The sequence below is a fragment of the Podarcis muralis genome, chromosome 6, assembly GCF_964188315.1.
Source record: "Podarcis muralis chromosome 6, rPodMur119.hap1.1, whole genome shotgun sequence".
NCBI classification, from domain to species: Eukaryota; Metazoa; Chordata; class Lepidosauria; order Squamata; family Lacertidae; genus Podarcis; species Podarcis muralis.
Window position 1 is genome coordinate 74095567 of NC_135660.1, and position 21433 is coordinate 74116999.

At 41.9% G+C, this 21433-nt stretch overlaps 1 protein-coding gene across 20 annotated transcripts in view; it reads left to right on the top strand.

Moving 5' to 3' along the window:
- The window catches only part of ANK3 (ankyrin 3), a 398459-nt gene that overhangs the window by 314097 nt on the left and 62929 nt on the right, over positions 1–21433 (top strand). For 14 of the 20 annotated variants that reach the window (XM_077930551.1, XM_077930556.1, XM_077930558.1 and 11 more), the window contains 5 exons: positions 1699–1794; positions 3598–3670; positions 3855–3917; positions 16760–16883; positions 21248–21350. In XM_077930551.1, coding sequence (XP_077786677.1) covers positions 1699–1794; positions 3598–3670; positions 3855–3917; positions 16760–16883; positions 21248–21350 — 459 coding nt within the window. The other 6 variants (XM_077930566.1, XM_077930568.1, XM_077930563.1 and 3 more) reach the window with 5 other exon arrangements.

Here is a 21433-nt window from a genome sequence, read left to right on the forward strand (position 1 = left end):
AGAGGGTATTCATCGTTTCCCTTTGGCAGCTGCTTTTGAGGAATTATATTGGTTTTATAGAAGCGCAGTGAGGGGGGAAATGGGAATAGAATGGTACGGGGCACAGTAATTCTATATCTCAGCTAGGAGCAGTGGAATAACAGATAAAGCCCTACTGGAGCGTTATCTGGCAGGGACATTCTTTCACGTTTTGCTCCACCAGCTCTACACTAGCATAGCTGAGAGGATCTTGGGGCCATTGGATCCATGGTAGACCCTGATCCACCCTTGTATTCAGAGAAAGCAACCTTTAGCTTTTGAGAGCCACCGTGGTGTAGCGGTTAAGAACGTGGACTTATAATCTGGTGAACTGGGTTTGCTTCCCCGCTACTCCACATGCAGCTGCTGGGTGACCTTGGGCTAGTCACACTTCTCTCAGCCTCACTCACCTCACAGAGTGTTTGTTGGGGGTGGGTGGGAGGGAAAGGAGATTGTAGCCACTTTGAGACTCCTTAGGGTAGTGATAAAGCAGGATATCAAATCCAAACTCTTCCTCTTCTTCTTAGCTGTGCAACCCCACGCAAATTCATATATAATGCTCATAAGCACCAAGAGGTTTTCTCTGCAACTTCAGGCCCATGAAGTTTCTGGCCTTCATAAAATAAAGGTGGTCGCCAGGGAATCCTGTTGCACATTGCATGATTACAAGCATGCATTGGTTCTTTGCACTTTGCATTTTCTGCAGGGACCCAGGAGTTAGCTACTGGGGTAGCCAAGGCAAAGACAGTCACTACATGTAGTGGCCCTCAGTCATTATGCTCCTTGCCTAATCTCCGTGATGGAAGTGTGGTGTCTGGTGAAACCCGGGGCATATGTACGCTACAAGCAGAAACTCATTCAGCAATAATTCATTCTTCCCAGGAAACTCTGGACATTGTAGTTTTGTGTAGGGGCCTGGGAGTTTTCCTCTCACCAAGCAACCAGGATTCTTTGGTAGGAAGCTGTGACATTATAGTGTAGATAGAGCCTCAGGAGACTCCTGGAAAAGAATGTTTTGCTCATAACTGCCTTCTGCGTCACATTAAGGCTGTGTTTGCACTCCTGTTTACTGGGCACTCGCAGCATTTTTAGTGCTGGGTTTTTCATCATTGTTGACACAACATTATCCAAAATGCATATGTATCCTGTACTTTGTTATTAAATATTGCCGTTTCATGCTTCCCCCCAAAAAAAACACCTTTGCATAGGGTAAATACATCCCTGCCCCTGTCAACGCCCCCTGGTGGGTAGACAAACAGTAACAAATTGGACACTAAAAGCTACCCTGATGTAAACAGCTGGGGGAGGGGGAAGAGCTGTGAAATGCATGGCTGGGGAGAGAAGCAACTTCCCTGTACCCTAAGAATTGCATCCAGAGTGTCCCTTGGCTCTGCAGTTTGCATTTGCCACCTGCTTACTGAGTTACTTGTATGTAACAGTTGCAAGTTAAGCACTGAGTTTACTTTGAGAACCAAACTGCCTGCAGTTCCAGCTAAATCTGAGCAGTGGACCATTTGCTTTGTGGGAAGCACAAGTTTTTCGTTTGCCTCTTCTTCCAGTGGATTTCACAACTGGTTTTAGACAGTTTGCTGAGCATAAGCAAACTGCACTTCTGGTTATCCCTTAAGCTGCAGATCCTGTTAACATGAATCTTTTTGATGAACATTTCATTTTGTTTAGAATGGGAACACTGCCCTTGCCATTGCCAAACGACTTGGCTACATTTCGGTCGTTGACACGCTAAAGGTGGTAACAGAAGAGACCATGACAACGATTGTGAGTATGGCTATGTTTTCAACAGTGAATGTCATGTCAGGTTTTTAATTTTTCTTTTACAGAGATACATTTGACTTAGTGCAGTCAGAGAGTATACAGCTGCTCAACTTAGAACAGGGCTGGGCAACTTGTCTTCAGAGTTATTTGATGCAGTGGCTGTCCTAGCACTGAAACTCCCTCCAGCCATCTCCCAAAGAAGATAAAGTTTCAAGGACTTACTTTTATTGAACTATGTTTGAAATAGGAACAGCAAAACTTTCCAATGGGGTGTTTCCATTGTTGAGCAAGTTGCCCATCCCTGATTTAGGTATCACTATGTTGGGATGGGATTCTATCACATACTGGCAAATTCAGATTGCACCATTAAAGCTGATGGGTGCTCTTCTGCAAGAAACCCCTAACTCAGGATTATTATTATTATTATTATTATTATTTTATTTTATTTTATTTTGCCATATGAAAAGTGATGGGGGAAACATACTGGAACATGTGGGGTAAAAATTGCTTGATGCAACGTTGTGCTACAAATCTCAGCCAAATCAGGATGAGTTCTTAATAACTAGCCAATGTAGTCTAACCTGCCCACAAATGTTAAGGAATCTGTAGTTAAAACTCACTTCAGATTGGTAGATAACGTGTAGTGTAGTGTAAATGAATGGAAGCTGAAATTTATCACTGGGGGGGGGGGGTATTTTTGTATTTATTTACTGCTATCTATGTGCCACACCTGTGGATTTTTTTAGCTGAGTAATAATTAGTGTGGGAACAGCTGTGGGAGTGAAAAATCACACAGACCACCCAGGGAAAGATAAATTAATGTTTGCTGTTGAGTATTTTTAACCAGTTCAAAGTAAGTGTTTGGCAACTGGGAAACTGCTGCTGGGAGAAGCTGGAGCTTTTCTTTTTTAACCCCCACAATTTATCATGCAAAAAGCAAAAGTGCTGTGTTACAATAAAGGCATTTGAGCCAAAACTCACACTGCAGGCGTCAATGCAATATTTCCCCTGTTTTTATTATTATTTGTTATTTCTATTTACATTTTTCATATACCACCCAAAAACAGATATTGGTTAAACTGTGCGGTTAACAGTAAGATTGAAACCATATAAAGTGAATCACCAAACACAATATAAAACTAAAGTACAGTAATATTTTCAAACCATTGGGAGCGATTTCTCTGTTTTATATTGAAAGTTTGTTTACACATCTCCATGACGCCAATAATTTAAATACGAAAGCCTTATTACAGCTTCTGCGGTTTTATTTGTCCCACCCCTGCAAAGCACTAGTGTAATAATTAAGACAACGAAGCCTCATTTAAAATGCCTCTTCATCCTTCAACTCAGATATGCAAACCATATGTCTTGCCCCCAGTGCATAGCTGAAGTATCTTGGATAAATATACTAGTCTACCTTACAACATTGTTGTAAGAATTGCTAGCACAGTGAGTGCTGGGTGGAATGAGTTCTAGATGGAAGCTGAATATTGCAAGAGGGTTGTTGAGCTATTGCAAATGGGGCATTGGTAACTGGGTTTTTAAAAATCAGACTTATTTTGCAAAGGGAAAATCAGGGTTGAAGGGGGGGGGATATGGGCTGTCATTTTGATGCCAGTGGTGTTCTATGGATACTGCAAACAAAAACTGAGCACCCATCCCATCTGGAAGCATCCAATATATGTGTAAAGTGCTGAGCTTTTGGGGGTGGGCATTTTAAAAATATTAAATATTATTGAAATTGTCATTTCTCGTGAAGATTACTGATAGTTTTAGTCTGTAATGATGTTTCTTTGTCTTTAACAGACTGTCACAGAAAAGCATAAAATGAATGTACCGGAAACAATGAATGAAGTTTTGGACATGTCCGATGATGAGGGTATGTATAATGGAGCTGCTTCTTATTTCTCAGCACAAATGTATGCTAAAACATTGAATCATTTTTGCGGGGAGGGGCAGGGGAGTTAAAATTATAGCATTCAATTGTTTTGTTGAAATCGGGTATGTTTCGCACCCCAGCCGTTTATAATTGACCTAATGTTTTGTTCGCTTAAATTGTGCAGTTCGTAAAGCGAATGCCCCTGAAATTCTCAGTGATGGCGAATATATTTCAGATGTTGAAGAAGGTATTTCTTAAATTTTTCGTACTGCAGTGGGCTCTGCTCTTCAGCATTTCCATTTTCTATTCTAACTTGACAAATCAAAGCTGCATATACACTACCATTTTGCAGAGCTTTTGCATAACTGGTGAAAACCCAACAAGATAGACTGACCTCTTCCTGTCAGTAGTCTGTTTCTCTTTGTGTTGTGCTTACTGTCCGTGATTGCACAGCAGGCTAAGCTACATTTTAGCACAACATGTATCAACAGGAGCATTTAACAGTTGGCCTTCAACCTCCGCTCTTCTCTTCCTCGAAAGCTTTTGCCCCCACTTTTAGTTTACGGTTTGTTGTGTCATCTGGTGCAACATACTGTGGTTTGGTTTGATTGATTGATTGATTCAACGCATTACATTTCTATGCCGCTTTTCATTCAAATGAATCCCAAAGCGGCTTACAAACAATAAATAACAATAACATGACAGAACATAATAGAGCCAGGGCCCTTTTTCAGCTGGAATTCACCAGTTCCAGCACCTCTCAGGTGGGAGTCATTGCCATTATGAGAGAACAAGGGAGACGTTCATGGTGAGTTCAAGTATCTCTTTCTAGAAAAATAGCACTGAATAGAACATCACAAATACTGTGTAAATTGTATAAAAGAATGGTTGTGCATCAATACAGCATTTATAACCTATAAAACAATATTAACAACCTTAAAGTAGCAGCCATGAGATAAACTTAAACCATAAAGTTAAACTTATCTTAAACCATAAGATAAACGGGGGGGAAATACCTTCCAGTAGCACCTTAGAAACCAACTAAGTTTTTTATTGGTATGAGCTTTTGTGTGCATGCACACTTTGGAAGGATTTTTTTTATTTTGTTTTGACTACGGCAGACCAACACGGCTACCTACCTGTAATAAGATAAACTGTTAAGTTCAGTGTTAGGTTCACATTACCTATGGGTAATTTCAAACAAGCTGATTTCAGATCTTTTCTTTCTTTCTCTTTGAAGCTGGCTTGTTGAAATGAACTGTAGTTAGTGTTAATTACAGTGCTTGGTTTAGATGATATGGAAACCTGGAGAAAAGTAAAAGCTTCTATGCTCCTTTCAAGTACACAGGAGGAGGAGTTAGGAGTACCTGAACCCAAGGCTCGCTACAGCTTGTGTATGTCACACTAAACCATGATTTAGAGGTGTGTACAAATGCAACCACTTCTGAGTGTATGGAGATTATATCTTAAGCTTGAATTTAACACTTTTGTCACATGCTAGATGTGGGTGGGGCCAGTTTCTGGAGAAGGAAGAGTCCCTTTTCTGGTACAACAATGGTTGGGAACACATTGACTTTAAGGATGCAAGGAACTGCCTTCGAAGATACAAGGAGCTACTTTCTAATACCATGTCAGAATATTGGTCTGCTTCATCTGTGATGGTTGTCTTTGGCCACAGCCATTTGGGGTGTCACCCCCAGACGCTCTACCCAAGAACCTTTTTCCTGCCTCAGGAGGTGGTGGGTTCTCCTTCAGTAGAGAGCAGTCATCTGCCGGATTCTGTATGTAGATCCAGTATTGAACAGGGGCCCTCAAAGCCCCTGTTCTTTCCAAATCTGTAATTGCTCATGATTCTGCCTAGAGATGCCAGCATTTGAATCTGGGACCTCCTGCATTCCAAACGTATGCTGTGCCAATAAGCCGTGGCAATTTTCTCCAGACAGATCACACTGTACCTGCTTCAGAGGGTGGATCCGAAAAGACAACTGCACTGTGATTGTAGGCTTCCTTAGTCAAAAGCCCTGATTGTACATGGTCATGTATATGCAGCTGACTTTGCTTTCACTAACTTTCCTTATTAATTCTGTAAGCAACAATTGGCTCCTTCATGCACATTATACTTTACATGATTACTGCAATTACTGAGGATAACCCTCTGATTTTGTCCAGATTTATTTCTTCACTTTTTGAATCAAATTGTCATTAATAACCTTCTTGGGGTACTCTCTTTTGCTACTGCTGCTTTTTATTTTTTTAAAAAAGTTTGCATATTATAATGTGACACAAACTGATGAGTGTGGTAGATATGTAAGTATTGCAGAAGAAGGAAAAATACAAATGTCTGTCATCAGGGGCTATATGGGAATATAGATTTGGTGCCTGCTGTCAACAATACGGCAGGTTCTGGAAATACAGGTTTAAAAGGCTGATGATATATGGCCTGAAACAAAAGAGCTTTCATTGCTGCTTTTAAAGGGGGGGGGGGTAGTGTATTGATGTATATTGTTACAAACATATCTCTCTTACAAAAAGATGTCCTTCTTTATGTCCTGCTTTGTAATTCGCAATAGACCAGAGGTGCTTGGTAAATTGATAATTTGACTGCTGTTTATTTACATCCACATTGAAATGTACTTTGAGTCGCATATACTTGCACGGTGGAAGAAGCAGGTTGATTTGGGGTTTTGGAGTGATGGGTGGATACTGCTAAGGGACTAGTAATTACCCGCCCATGTTCTTGCTTCCACACTCCTACAATATCTTCTCAGTCTGCAGATTTTTAAATAAGACTGTTATAAAGATCCAGCTTCTGCTGTTCTCCTCTCCAAAGGAAGCATACCATGCAAAGTCTTGCCTGAGCTTCCAACCGCTTGAGGAAGGTGGAAGGCAAAATAGTGTTTTCATTACATTTTATTAGGTGCCTTGAATGTGATGCTTTGTGAAGCTTAACATTGTTTATATATTCAAATACATTACGTAGCAAATGCCTGAGCTCTGAGTAATTATTACACTGATGGTGTTTGCTACTGCAAAGTGTTGAGGCACACAATTTAAAAGCCCACGCATTGCCCACATTCTAAGGAACTAATGTCCTAATTTCAATATACTAAACAACTATGGAGCAGTAGCAACCATTGCTGCCTTCCTGCTGCTCTCTCTGGTGGGCAATAAAGATTAGGACCCCTTCAGTGGAGTCCCCTTCAAGAATGCTACACACACACACCCAACGTAGCAATGCTTACATATCTGCCTCAAAGAGACCTAGGACTGCAACTAAATCAGGAAAATAACTATCCTTCTTTACAGGTAGCATTTTTAATATCCAGCATGTTTTAGATATGTTGCATTCCTCAGTACAACTCCATGAAAGGATAGATAATGTCAAGAGAAGAGAGAATGGTTGACAGGTGACTTGCTGAAGTTGTTCTGTGTTGCTGCAGAAATATCAGTCACTGGTTTCTGCTGCAGCATTTCCACAGGTGATGGTGGAGTTGAGTGGTGGGACAGGATGTTATCGTGGGAGTCCCCATAGTTTTCCCTATTGGGGCAGAAACCCAAAACCCTGTGTCTGCAGACATATCACTGCAGATGTGCTGGAGACAAAGGTAGATCTTATACATTTGTCAGTGGTTCTTATGGGTTGTCATGAAATCCACTAGGTGTCCTATGGCAACTTTCCTACTTAATAAGTATGTTGATCCATGAAATGCCACAATCTTAGAAAATGTCCTGTGCAATTTGCTTGTTTTTCCTCTTGGATCATATGAGGAACATGGCGGCATGACCAATGGCCCTAATATATTGCACTGCACACTACATTGTATTGCCACGCAAGCCGACTTAAAATCTTAAGCACATGTGTTCAGAGGCAAGAAGCAATGATCTTTGTAAAATGGCTTATCTTTTACCCTTGTCAGAAGTCAACAATCAGGAGTTTTGGGGTGAAGGTTCTGCTAAGGAATGGATGTATACATTGCTGTTTCCTGATCTGCAGTTTTTCCTGAGCCATCTTCCTCATTCCCTTACTTGTCCCATGTCCCATCCCAATACTCCTTTATCAGTACAGTGGTACCTTGGTTTAAGAACAGCTTAGTTTATGAACAACTTAGATTAAGAATGCTGCAAACCCGGAAGTAGGTGTTTTGGTTTGTGAACTTTGCCTTGGAATAAGAACATGTTTCACTTCCTGTTGAGTGTGTTCCATTTGTAAATTGAGTCCCCCGCTGCTATGGGAAAGCACACCTTGGTTTAAGAATGCTTTGGTATAAGAACAGACTTCCAGAACAGATTAAGTTTGTAAACCAAGGTACCACTATACCTGCCTTTCAACAAGCTTTGTGTACTCGTATACATTGTAAACCACCTAGACAATGGACACCATTAGGTGGTCATATATGATTCTGCCTATGCATCTCAGACCAATTCTCCAGTTCTACATGCTCAGGGATAGTTGTGATAAAGAACTAAATAGGCTCATGCAGTGAGTTCACATAGCATCCACAGGCACAAATCCCTTTGCATAAAAAAATGTGTGACTGCGTGAGTGTTTCACCCAGTGTTGATTATGAGGTATACAAATAAAGCAGCTACAACAAATGCGCCCAAAAATACACAGCTTTTAGACAATGTGATTTGAATATATCCAAGATAGATGACATTGTGGAGAACTTCCTCAGGAGAGCGAGGAAAATTCTTAGGGACGACTCACACCCTGGCCAGCACCTCTTTACAGTAGTCTCTTATCTTCGGGCAGGAGATACAGAAGTATAGTCAGCGGCACTAACAGATTAAAGAACAGTTTTTATCTGTGGGCTGTTGGGCTGTTGAATGGGGGGGAAATAGTGGTGTAATTGACTTCCGACAAGCACACAGAGCGCGAACAAGACTGAGTGTATGGGGGGGGGGTAGTTTAATTTCACTGCACACAGGTGGTGTAGTAACAATAAAGGTATATTATTATTAGAATCTTGAGAACACAAGAAGAGTCTGCTGAATCAGGTCAATGGCCCATCTAGCCCCTCATGTTATCACAGCAACAAGCCAGGTGCCTGTGGGAAGCACACAAGAAGGACACAATTCCTAGCAACTGTGATTCCTAGCAACTGGTATTCAGAGGCATACTGCTTTGAGTCTGGCAGTGGAGGTAGGGCATAGCTTTCATGGCTAGTAGCTGTGAGTAGCCATGTCCACCAGGAACCTTGTCCCCCACTTCTTCCACAGATGAAATGTGAAATGACATCCACGCTCAGGAGTTCATGTAATTCCTTCGGTTTTGGTAGTGTGTGTGTTGGCGTTCCGAAGACATAGTCATTCTGGGTTGTAGCCAACCAAGTCTCCCCATTAGCACAATGACTTCCGCTTGTGCAGTGGAATTTCCCTTCCCTCTCTTCCCGCAACATGCACCCCAGATCTGTTGGGGAAGGGGTGTTCCCCTAATCCTCTGGAGCAGATTTGGGGTTTGGGGAATAAAAAAAGGGAGGAGCAAGCAGGAGCACTTGTGCTAATAGGACAATTTCATTGGATACAACCCACTGCTAGTGCATGCCCAAACAACATGCTCCACACACTACCAAAACAGAAAAGCCCCTGTGATAAATATTAGGAGATATCCCATCTCCTTCACCAAGCATTTAACACTTCATCAGGTTCATACTAACAGCTGAACTGCAAACAGGAGGTGAAACTTCTTCACATTTAGGAAACAGGAAACAAATTACAGATTAATCCCTTAAGCAGACTGGTTTGTTTACTTGTTTAATTCCAGTCACTCATCCTTCCTTTCTGCATTCAGATCCAACCATGTTAAGAAAAGACCTTTGTTTTAAATAAGCCTCGGCTCTTTAACAGGTTCTTTTTTCTTTCTTTCTTTTTTGCCAAGTATTGCAACAGTATTTAGCAAAGCTTTTCATAGCCCAAAATGTCCTACATTTGTTAACTGTCCAGTAGGTTGAAGCAAAAAACACAGTGGGTGTGCACAAGTATACAGGTGTGTACTTAATTTTAGGTTGCAACTTGTCAAGGTGTCATTATTCAAAGTATTTGAATAATTTCAGAGCAGATCTGTTGAAATTAATGAGCGTAACTCGGTCATATTCATTAATTTCATTGGATCTCCCCTGAATTACTTGAATACTACGCAGTGGCTGATTTGTGTTTTTTCTCTGTCCTTCCTCACTTTTGAGTCTCATGCAGAGGGAGGAAATGTGCAAATCTCCACCATGAAAATGGAGCTTCTGTGCCTTGCGTTGGAGAAACCCCACCACACCTACTGAAAGTGTGGAGAGAGGAGCATGTGAAGCAGACCTGTGGGATCACAGCCCAGTTCTTCCCTTTCTATTTTTAACTCTGCTCTGGGCAGCATAATTTTGTGTTTCCAGGTGGGGGGGGGGCACACAAATGAGCATTGCCCTAATTGCGTTTTCTTCCCTTCCTTGGCTCCTCCAGTTCTGTTCCACAAGTACTTGCAGAAGAGGAGAAAAGGGATTAGAACACATAATTCCTGCTGCACCCACACAGAAGCACAGAAGCAGAGAGCAGCATCTTGTTCATTTCTCATTATTCTTCTGTGTGGAGCAATGAGCTGCATGGGCGCAGCCAAGAGGGGCAGGGAGGGGCAGTTGTCCCCCCTAACTCAATAAAAATACACAGCAAACTGAGGTTCTGCCTCCCCCAACAAAAGGCCTGCCCCCCCCAACCCAAAATCCTGGCTATGCCCATGGTGAGCCCATGGGGAGATGTGTTCAGGGAGGACTGAGCTCCCATACTTTGAAAACAGCCCAATGTAATTGCTTATATTGACTTTGCTTTCTACAGATTCTTTAACCTCATTTCTGTGCTCATTTCTTCCCGGCTGAACAAGGGGGTTGGAGGCACTCCAGGTATACAAGGCTGAGGCCATTTAGGGCAAGCAAGACCCCTCCCTTTCCCCCCTCCTCACAACAATCCAGTGAAGTAGGTCAGCTAAGAGATAGCAACTAGTTCCAGCACATCTCTCTTGAGCTCATTGGCTGAGCTTCATGAGGTTTGAAAAGCCAATAAGATGTATTGCAATCCAGGTTCAAATCTTGCAGATCTCTTCAGTTCTCATTGTTGGCCACTTGAATGACACGAATTTGTGCATTTTTATTAGCACAGTGTATTGTTTATAATACAGGTAGATCTCGTCTTGCACAGGGTGGGTGGGTGTTACGTTCCTTGCTGTTGCGCATATAAGCAAAATTGCGTGAAGCCAGAACACCCCCAGGACAGCTCTGTGTGACTATCTCTACCTCAGTGAAACTGGTGCTGTGCAGGTGTTGCCCCTCACACAAGGCGGAGAGCTTTTTAAGCCCCCCACTTAGCTTACCAGGCTCTGGAAAGTTCACAGGAGGCCTCTGCAAGACTCCCATGACCTTCTCAGAGTCTGGGAAGCAAGGGGGGGGGCTTTAAAAGCTCTTTCCTCACAGTGTTTTCTGCTGTGGAAAGAGCTTATTAAACTCCTCCTCACCTTGCTTTCTGGGCTCTGGAAAGGTTGTGTAAGATCTCAGGTGGCCCTTCCTGGGCTTTTTCGCCTGCTCTCCTGCCCCTATTAATTTTTTAAAAATTTACTGTGATCCACATAAAGCTGAGATAACATATGTAAAATCAGCATAAGATGAGGTGTACCAGTATACTAAAATAGAACTATGGAATTCTCTTCCTCTAGAGACTTTATACTTTCAGCTTGCATCTCTCTCTCCCCCTCCCTCTCCCTCCCTTGTCCCTGCCCCCACAAGTCTTTAAAAGCAATTCTGATTGGTCAAACTTTAATTTACATACTTCTATACATTTGAGATGAAGTACTGTGTGTGTGTGAATTGCAATTGGCGCTGTGGGTTAAACCACAGAGCCTAGGACTTGCCGATCAGAAGGTCGGCAGTTCGAATCCCCGCGATGGGGTGAGCTCCCGTTGCTCGGTCCCTGCTCCTGCCAACCTAGCAGTTTGAAAGCATGTCGAAGTGCAAGTAGATAAATAGGTACCACTCTGGCGGGAAGGTAAACAGCATTTCTGTGTGCTGCTCTGGTTTGCCAGAAGCGGCTTAGTCATGCTGGCCACATGACCCGGAAGCTGTATACCGGCTCCCTCGGCCAATAAAGCGAGATGAGAGCCGCAACTCCAGAGTCGGTCACGACTGGACCTAATGGTCAGGGGTCCCTTTACCTTTACCTTATAGAATGAAGTGGGCTAGTAATCCATATTTTTTTAAAAAATAAATAAATCCCAACATTTCAAAAAACCCTAGCACATACAAAGCCTGTGTCTTAAATCCAGTTGCAAGGGTGCCACTACTGAGTTGCCCAAAATCAGTAGCATTTTCAAATGAACTTCATTCAGCATCCCATCTAGATTCCAGACGTCCCAGGTGTGTCGTGCACACTTCATGGGGAAAGAAGTATCGCATTTTGTTAGCGAGGTGCACTATGCAATCCCCTGGCTGAACCTGCCATGCCACCACGCCACACCTTCCGGAGGCTTCCGTCCCGCTGACAGATTGGTGTTCTCTCCATTTTTATTGCTGCGTGAAATGGGAAAGGTGCCGGTGTTAATGATTGACGAGGACCAGCCCTAGTAACCGGCCTCCTGTCTGGCCAGAAACGCAACTCTTGTGCGCGCGCAGAGCTGGGGGTGGGTGGTGTGTGTTGCCTCTCTTACAACCTCCGTTGGCAATCGGGGTGTAAACACATAGTCGTCTTTGTTGCTGAAGGTGGAGAGTCACCGGACTCCTGGTTTCAGGAGACAAAAGCAACCCTTTCCTTTCTCCCTACCTGAAGACAGCTGGAAAGAAATGCTGCTGGGTTCGTTTCCTCCGAGCCTAAAGCTCAGATCCGCCTCCACCTCCTCTTCCTTAAACTGCTTTCCTCTCTTGCCCCTGTCTAACAGCAAAGTTATGTACTAACACAGTTTTAGCAAAGCACCGTCCTCCTCCTTCCCTTCCACATAGTGTGCTTTTGCCTGATTTCTGGCTGCCCTAGTGCCTGCATGTTTAACCAAGACCGGTTAGTATCAAATTACAGGGAGGGGGGGGGGGAGAACCTGACACCCAAGCTGTGCGCTTATTTACATACAAATAACTCAAGCGCTTGTCTGTATGTCACCATTCAGTCATCTTGTTAGACTAGGCTTGCCAGAGGAGTTTTCAATCCTATCAGAAGACACTGTAGATTGCGTGGTGTATGTTTCTTTTTAAGGAGATCTTTACCTCCAACAGCAGCTGTCAATTCCTGCGGCTTTAAACTTTTGTTTCGTTGCACATTTGGAAGAAAATTCGGGTGGTTTTTGTTTTTTTGTGGTTTTTTTGCGAGGTTCGAGAGGACAAAGGCGCACATTTCGTAAAATGCAGGCGCTGGAAGAGATCAAGATGTTAAGAAGAGCCCAGCTGGTGTGTGGAAAGTGAATATGACCCACAGAGATTAGGCTCTTATACTGGTTTGGAGATTAACTATAAATCGCTGCTTAAGGACTAATAGGACTAATAGGAATTCTTGGAAACATCAAGAGGCAGGCAGGAAAAAAAAGTTGTATAGACCAGGCGGGTGAAAATGGCTTTCCAAAACAGTAAGACTTTTCTACCTTAGTATTTACTGCGGTGTTCATTCCCCACACACCCCCACCCCGATTTTGTGTACTCTTGTGAAAATATATTGACAAGACTTCTAAGCTTTTACAAAACTGTTTCTTAAAATAATTGCTCTGTTGCCAGGTTGCAGGGAGAAAGTCGATCTGTTATTTGGTCAATTGCAAGGCAGCAGAGAGCTGGAAGGGAGTATTTTTAGAACTGATTTGTGGCTTTAAAGTGGGGCCTCGTTTGTGGTTTGCTTTTTAACATTACCCCCCCCCCAGGCCAAGGGAATAGTTAACCTAAACTCCGCATAATCATTGGGGTGGGGGGTGCAGATACTGCTTCAGGAATGCTCTGTGAAATGCTTATTTTCAGTTGTGCAACTTTTAGGAAATCCAAATATTTATCCAAAGGGAGGACAAGGGATATTTTTTTGCATTTAGAATTGAGCTGTTGTACTGTATTTTGAAAAGGGAGTTGGAAAGGGAACCCGAAAACCTCAAGGGGCAGTTTTATAATATATTTCCCACTACTGGAATGTAGGTCTGACAGTGACATAATGGGGTGAAGGTGAAGTTGGTGGGAGTGCGTTGCTGTTCCTTAACCCTCCCATTGCTGCACTGCTTTACTTTTGAATTCAAGGGCCAGCTTTTGTTACCTGCAGTATCGTGCTAAGTTTTATTAAAACAACAAGGGGAGTTGCTGTTAAATACTACTGATGCTTTACTTATATGAGTACAGAGTTGTCAAAGTAGCTCTTATCTAAGCTTGTGTTAACGCAGCACGTGTTTTATTATTGATTCAAGTATTATACAGGTTTTATATTTTCATTTTTTGAGTTAAACTATTGAAGGGATTACTATGCCCCTATACCCATGATAAAACACATGTGGGATATGAAATGGTTACATCTAAACCTAGAGGACTCAGTTTACAAGGAAGAACTGTGGAATACTAACATACAATGTTTTCATATTTTTCAGACACTGTCTAATAGGTTTCCCCCTCAAACTTTTAAAAACACACTCAGGCCCACATCTAAGCTTATATTGCCTTCTAAGCCTCCCAAACCATCACCAACCATCTCTTTGGCAAACGCTCAGAAATGTCACCTTCTGCTCTCTGTATGCCACTGGCTCCTTTACATGAAGGTTTAATAGACTGGGGGCATTGCACTGGAAGAGGGAACTAGTAGAGTTCATACACACATCCCCTGCACCTGTTGAAGCAAGTTGTGGAGGGAGCTGTGGGTCTGACTGGGCAAATCCTGCTGGTGCACATCACTGCTCCATCGCCTAAAGTCTGCACGTTCAGATTTCACTAGAAAGAGTTATACTTGCCTTCTGAAACACCATGCACAGCCCCTACATGTGAGGAGGAACCTTGTATACATTGGTGTGTGAGTAGAATTCCTTCTGATGTAGTTTGAATGCACGGAGAACAGAGTGTAACAGCACCACATAGACAGCAGCCCCACCACTTTTCTTGGAAGCAGGAAACGCCCATGTATTCCTTATCTCTTTGTAGGCACTATGACCCTCCAGCTGTTGTTGGGATACAGGTCCCATCGTCCCTGACCATTGGCTGTGCTGGCTAGGATTGATGGGTTTCAGCAACATCTGGAGGGCCACAGGTTTCTCAGCCACATTCTGTGGTTAGCACAGCAAAGCAGTGATTGCAAAATTGGTCCTCCACAGCTGGAAGGAAAGTGACTTTGCCTCTGCATATTGCAAGATCATCTCCTTCCCAGAAATTCTGTGGCATGGAGACTATTTGAAATTTACCTTACTGGGAAAGGTGTTCTCTTAATTCATCCTTAATAAGAGATGTGTTTGTAGTCATGTGATGCTTTTGTTGCTTGTTATATTTTCATCTATACATGGATCCCTCTCCCCCACTATTTTAAAATACGAAGTCTTTCTTAAACCCCTTAAGCCTTGACTTACCTGTACCTCCACAGGTTAAATTCAAGTTGAATATTATATTTCCTAATCCTGAACTGAAAATTCTGTTGGCCGTTCTGAAACATGTGCCGATTCTCCCAGTGTTTTTAAATCATCCATGCTGTTTTTGCAAGAAGGACTTTCATACACCAAGTAAGACTAGGGCACAGTACCATTAATCTCCTAAACACATAGGAGTGGGCTGGTGAGAAGGCACAGGAACTCTCCCTCCACGCACAGGCCTTAGCCATGGTTAAGAGTTATGTTGGTACTGAGCACAACCAGGATCTGAATCTGGTTTCAGAACCCTGGTTAATGGAGAACTCGGGTTAACCTTAGTTATGCTTAAAGACAATGCTGATATGCTTTAAAGCTTGGGAGGAGAAGGGGGATTTGAGCCTTCAGGAGGAACAAGCAGACCTTGCTCCCTTAGCCATGGTTAAAGATGGGCTGCACTGTGCTGTGGTCTTTATACAGTCTAGAGACCACAACCCCCATGATATAGTGCTAATGGGAGCACAGCAGGCATGTGTTAAAAGACATTTACCCTTTTAAAAAAAAGAATAATACTGAATGAAATTAAACTGGAATTCCCTGAAATTTAGTTGATGGGTCAAATTCAGGAAAAGTGGGAGCATTTAAAAAGCCACAGGTTTGGTCTTTGGCTTCTTTCCCATTACATTCCCATCTGTCTAATACAGATTGTGTGTCTACTGGGCGGGCAATATTTCTGTCTTAGTCAGGGCTTTGCAAGCTGCTGGCAACAGATAAACGGTCAATTGTCAGAATAGTCAAGTTGTAGCAGCAGACCTGGGCCAGAATCTGCCCCACCCTTATCTTTACAGTAATGAAGACCACCCCACCCCCACATAATTCAGCTATAAAGCTAATAAAAGTATCAATGTGAGTAGCAAATGAATGTTTTTGAACCAAAAGGGTGAAATGTGCAGCTTTTTGTGGGTCTTTGTTGGTGGGTAGGGGAGGGATATATGAGAAGTTTCGTTCAAAAAGGCTTTAGATTAGGGATCAGCAACTGGATGCCATTAGGCTGAATCCAGCCTTTTGAGGGACTTTTTGTTTGTTTTGCCTCAGATGCCAACTTAGAAAGGTGAAAGAGTAATATAGAGAGAGTGGAATCTTTAGTAATGGGATGAGCCAGTGGGCCATTTCAGAAGGGTGGGGTTGTCACCTTAGTCCTCCCACGAAATCCGTTGTTTTTTTTTGAGCACAGGGTGTTAACATGCTAAGGAATGTCTTTCATTCAAGTTACTTCTGTCTGAGGCTGTTAGAGTGATTGGACTAGCATCACACCTGATATAACCTGCTAAACTACTGGATTTACAGGGATAAATGTCATTCTTTGTGCTTATATATATATTAACACCTTGAAGGGTTTTTCTTTCTCTCCTTTTTTTTTAAAAAAAACACGTTGTGCAGATAACATATAGTTGGCATTTATAATACAGGGGATGCACTGAGTTCACTTTCTAGCAACCATACTGAAGGGCAGCAGGCATTTCCTTTGGCTGTGTGTAGCTTCTGATTTCAGCCTGCTTTTGTGCTGGCAGGTGAAGATGCAATGACAGGAGACACGGACAAGTATCTTGGGCCGCAGGATCTAAAAGAACTGGGAGATGATTCTCTGCCTGCAGAAGGATACATGGGCTTCAGCCTAGGAGCCCGATCTGCCAGGTATTCAGCATGTTCTTCACATATTCAATATAATATATACACCCATGCAGTGCATTTTATCACTGGAGAAATGAAGCAGAGTTCCATAATTTGGCTGCCTGATTACTCTGTCATTCAAACATGCATCTGCTATTTAGTTTCATGCTTCTCTCTGCCCTCTGTGATGGCTTTGTTATGGCAATAGTTGAAAGCAGATTAATTCTTCATGTTTTCTTCTTCTTCTGGTATCTGCTCATGCTCTAGATATGTCAGAAGTGTTCCTTTGGAAACAGCTGGAAGTCTCTATCTATGAGCCAGACCATTTAGTCCACAAGGAACATGTAGCCAAGAAGGGTGGGGGGAGGCTTTTGTTCAATAATTTGATTATAATACTTGCTGACACTAATTTTCTTTCAAGAATGAAAATGACATAGATTCATGCCAGAAAAAAAAAATGAAAGATGGTCGTTTGGCTAATCCAATTACTTCACTTTCCCAAAAGGTGCAGATGGAGAATAATAATAAAAAAGTTTAAATCTGTTTGCAATTGTTTGCATTGCTAATTGCTGTCTTAAATCCTTTGCAGTGTTTTGTTACCAAAGGAACGAGCAGTTTTCTTGCAAGGGAGTAAAATAGGTCACAGTTTTTTACATGAGTGATTGCTATCTTTGCACTTCGAGACATTCAGTCATTCATATTATTGGGAATTTCTGGTTCAGATATCTGGCCTTGCCTAGCGTCTGAAACAAACAAGGCACCACAAGCAACTCAAGAGATTATTTTCATGGTTGTGGATTAGCAGCCTGTTTACTGACAGTTGAATTATTTTGAAGCTAATAATTAAACCTCACAAGCCTGAGCCCTGAGGACTTTTTCCTATAGCTTAATGATCTGTTGTAAAAAGTTCTTCCATTGTCTAACAGGGAGTGGCACCTCCCACAAGGTAAAACTTGGATGTTTGCATCTTTCAGTCTTGATTGTTGTGACTGCATTGAGTACAGAAGCATGCACCCTAATTTTGCACTGTATTCTCTTGCTTTGCCTATAAAACCTCTTTGGTCATTTAATCAACTTCTTTTTGAATTATATGTGAAGAATAGCCGTTAAACAGTACTATGTTGAATTTTAGTCATCTGTGTTTAGTTGCCCAAATAACATAGAATTCAGTTCATTAAGTTACTTACGTGTGTACTTATTCTGTGAACTGTATTCTGTGGTTTTAACAAATAGACTCTTAGTAGTAATCTACTAAGTAGTACCTAGTGAATCAGTGACAGCTCCGCAGACCCACATATCCGTCAGATATTAATGGGATGTTAGCACATCATGGTAACTGTTTCTTAGAGATCGGAAATCCTGAGTGTACTTTGCTCATCTTTGACTCCTCGATAAAACCTTAAAAAGTCGCATACTTCTGATTTAACAGTACCATTATTTCTCACTATGTAGCTCATGTTTACATCTGCAATATATTACATGTGTGTTACACTCAGATGAAGCGAACTGATATCCAAACACATCTATGCACTGCAGACCCCAGATTGACTTTACTAGGTTAGATGTGCTTAAGTGTGTTAAAGATTGGATATATTTAAAAAAACAAAACAAAACCAAAACATTCCATATCAAACAATGGCACTGAAATTCACTACTTTTTAGGGAACTTTTCAGATCGACTTAATCTGCCTCTGTACATCGCAGATGATTCCAGATCATGTTCTAGAATGCACTCTTCCTTGCATACCTGCCACCCCAAATGAAGAAGTGTCTACCCTGGAATAAAAACATGCAAACCACCCACCCACCCCTGTTGCCACTGTGCACTGCAAAGGAACATACCAGGATGTGCAATTTGTCCACCTAGCCCATCTTTCTGCCCTGACAGGCAGTGGCTTGCTAGCATCTCATGAAGAGGTCTTTCTTATTGCCAGCTGTTGCCTTTTAACTTAAGATGCTGAAGTTTCAACCTTGTGACTTCTTGCATGCAAAGCTTGTGCTCTAATGCTGACCTACAGCATCTCCCAATAGTAAGGAGGAGGGTTGGGGAGGGGAACGTGTTCCACCAAAGCGTCTCAGCCACTGCTGATCCTCTTAATGAGGAAAAGAACTGGAGGGGACCTGGGATCCCCTAGAATACAGTTTGAAAGCCACTACAACCCTTTAACTATAGCCAAACACCCGCGTAGATTTCTGAGTGTAACATAACAGAACGAACCACATTGAATGTCTTAAGTCATCCAGCCATGGCATTGTGCTTTTTCCACTGTCTGATTCTTTGCTTTCTATCTCTCCTTGTTTCCCCCTCCCCTCCCTGTACATTTCTTAAAAAATAGTCCTAAGGTCAGGTAAGAAAGCATGGCACCCTTGTGACATTTCTCAGCTTTTGCCATTCATCATTTATTTATTTTTACTCAGCATTGTGATGTGATGTGACTTTTTCTGTTGTTTCCCATGTTAGATCATACTATTTTGGTTACTGCCAACGTAATATATGACCTGATTTCATTGAATGTTTTGAAGGGGGAGAAAAGATGATGGGGGAGGGAAAGATGAATGTTTTGAAAGACCCAGGGCCCAGGTTGAAGTTGGTAGAGCTGAGCACCAGGATAAACGTTCTAAATGCAATATATACTGGGGTGGAATCTTGGGGGGAAATTATTGAGAAGTGCAAAGTGCATGTCTTAAGTTGTTAAAGGTATATACTGTTGTAAAAAAACCAAACCTAGTTTAAAAGCATTTTTGTTTTGCTGGATGCAATTATTTTCTTTGACATTTTTCTTTCTTTTCAGTTGCAATAGTAAGCATGTCTGAATGCTGGCATGTTTTCTAACATATGCTCCATGTAGCTTCCAGGGTTAATGTGCGTGACACATAGACTCAACATTTTCCTGGGTCTCAGTATATTCAAATTGTTTTCCTCTAAACTCCCAGAGAAGGAACGAAGGCAGGAAATGATCTAGATCAGTATTCATTTAGCAGATTTCAAGTGTTTAAAGTTCTTCCCATACTTTATTTTAGTAATACTCAGAACAGCCTTGTAAATTAATCCATTACGATTATCTCAATACTGCTGATGGGGAAACCCAAGGCTGAGAGAAGGATGCCTTGACTAAAGCCATTTAGATCATTTGTAACGAAGCAGTGCTAAATCCAGTGCATTTCTTCTGCACTTTTTGTGTACTGTTTTTATGGCCAACCTAACTTACAGTGAGTCAGGCAGAAGAGGCAGCCACAAGCAAACTGTGGGGCTAGGATGAGCTTTCTACTCAGCCACAAAATGAATTGTGCAGAATGCCCACCTCTCAGATAATAACCATTCATATAGAGTGTTGATTTCCTTTTTCTAGATCACTGTAATTTGTGCACCATTGGAAACTGCTGTCATTTTTGTGGAGAATCAGTACAGACTGATCTCTGCATCTATAATAAGTTTCTGTGCCTGTAATATAGCTCCTTGCTGGAGGGAGTTTTAACAAGCTCAGCTTTTCTTATTACTGCATCCTTGCAGTGGTAGAAATCACAGGTTCCAGAGATATCCCAGGTGCATGGTGATCAAAAGCAAAGGAGCCCCTTCAGGCTAGGGGCTGTCAGTTCCTGAGATGGATTGGTTTTGTTCTAAGCTGTGATACACTTTAAAGGAGGCCAATTTAGGGATAAGATGAGCCTTCTACTCCAGATGTAAATTTTAGAGAGCAAAAGTTGCTGACAACAGTGGCAGCAGCACACTAGTGCAATCAGTACACTGGATTTATTTACCCTTTGATAATGAGGTCTCTTAATTAGCAGGGGGCAGGGAAATAATAAATATGCATTTGTGTGAAACTGGGCTAGCTAGAAAAGTCAGAGGTCCTAGGCCATACCATCATAAATCCCAGCAGCATTTTAGAAAGTTTCTGTTCATGCTAATCACACTTATTAGAGAGACTCATTGAACTCAGTCACACTCTGAGTAAACATACTTTGGATTGCACTCCACAATTCTTGAATATATTTTTACTACATTTATCTAGAATCCAACTATATATTAACCTGATTTTAAGTGAATCAGTGCAATCCCTTGTCTGTCTACTAATAAGAAAATTCAACTGTGTTCAGTGGGGCTTACTTTCAGGTAATTGTGTTCAGAATTGCAGCCAATGGGTTGGATACCAATATTCCTTTATTATGACAAAAGTAGTGGGCGGAACTTTTTGGATCCAACACATTAGAGGAAAACCTCTTAAAAATCGTGGTACAATCCCTAGCATACTTTAAAATTCTGTTTCATCAATCATATTCTGTTTTATTATCTTTCTCTTGTTCCCTGGAAGTTGCATGCATTAATTTTTCTTTTGTTCATCTCATTGTCATCTTCATACTCTGTGGTAAATTGTAAATACAACCAGCCTCCGCTCCTTCAGTTCGGATAGGTCCTACACTTTGAACAGAAGTTCTTTCGCCCGGGACAGCATGATGATCGAAGAACTCTTGGTGCCCTCAAAGGATCCGGTGAGGTTTTTTAATTGATTCTGTGGTTTGGAGCATTTTATAGAAATAAATAAATGTTTTACCATGCAGCTTAGCCTCTCCTG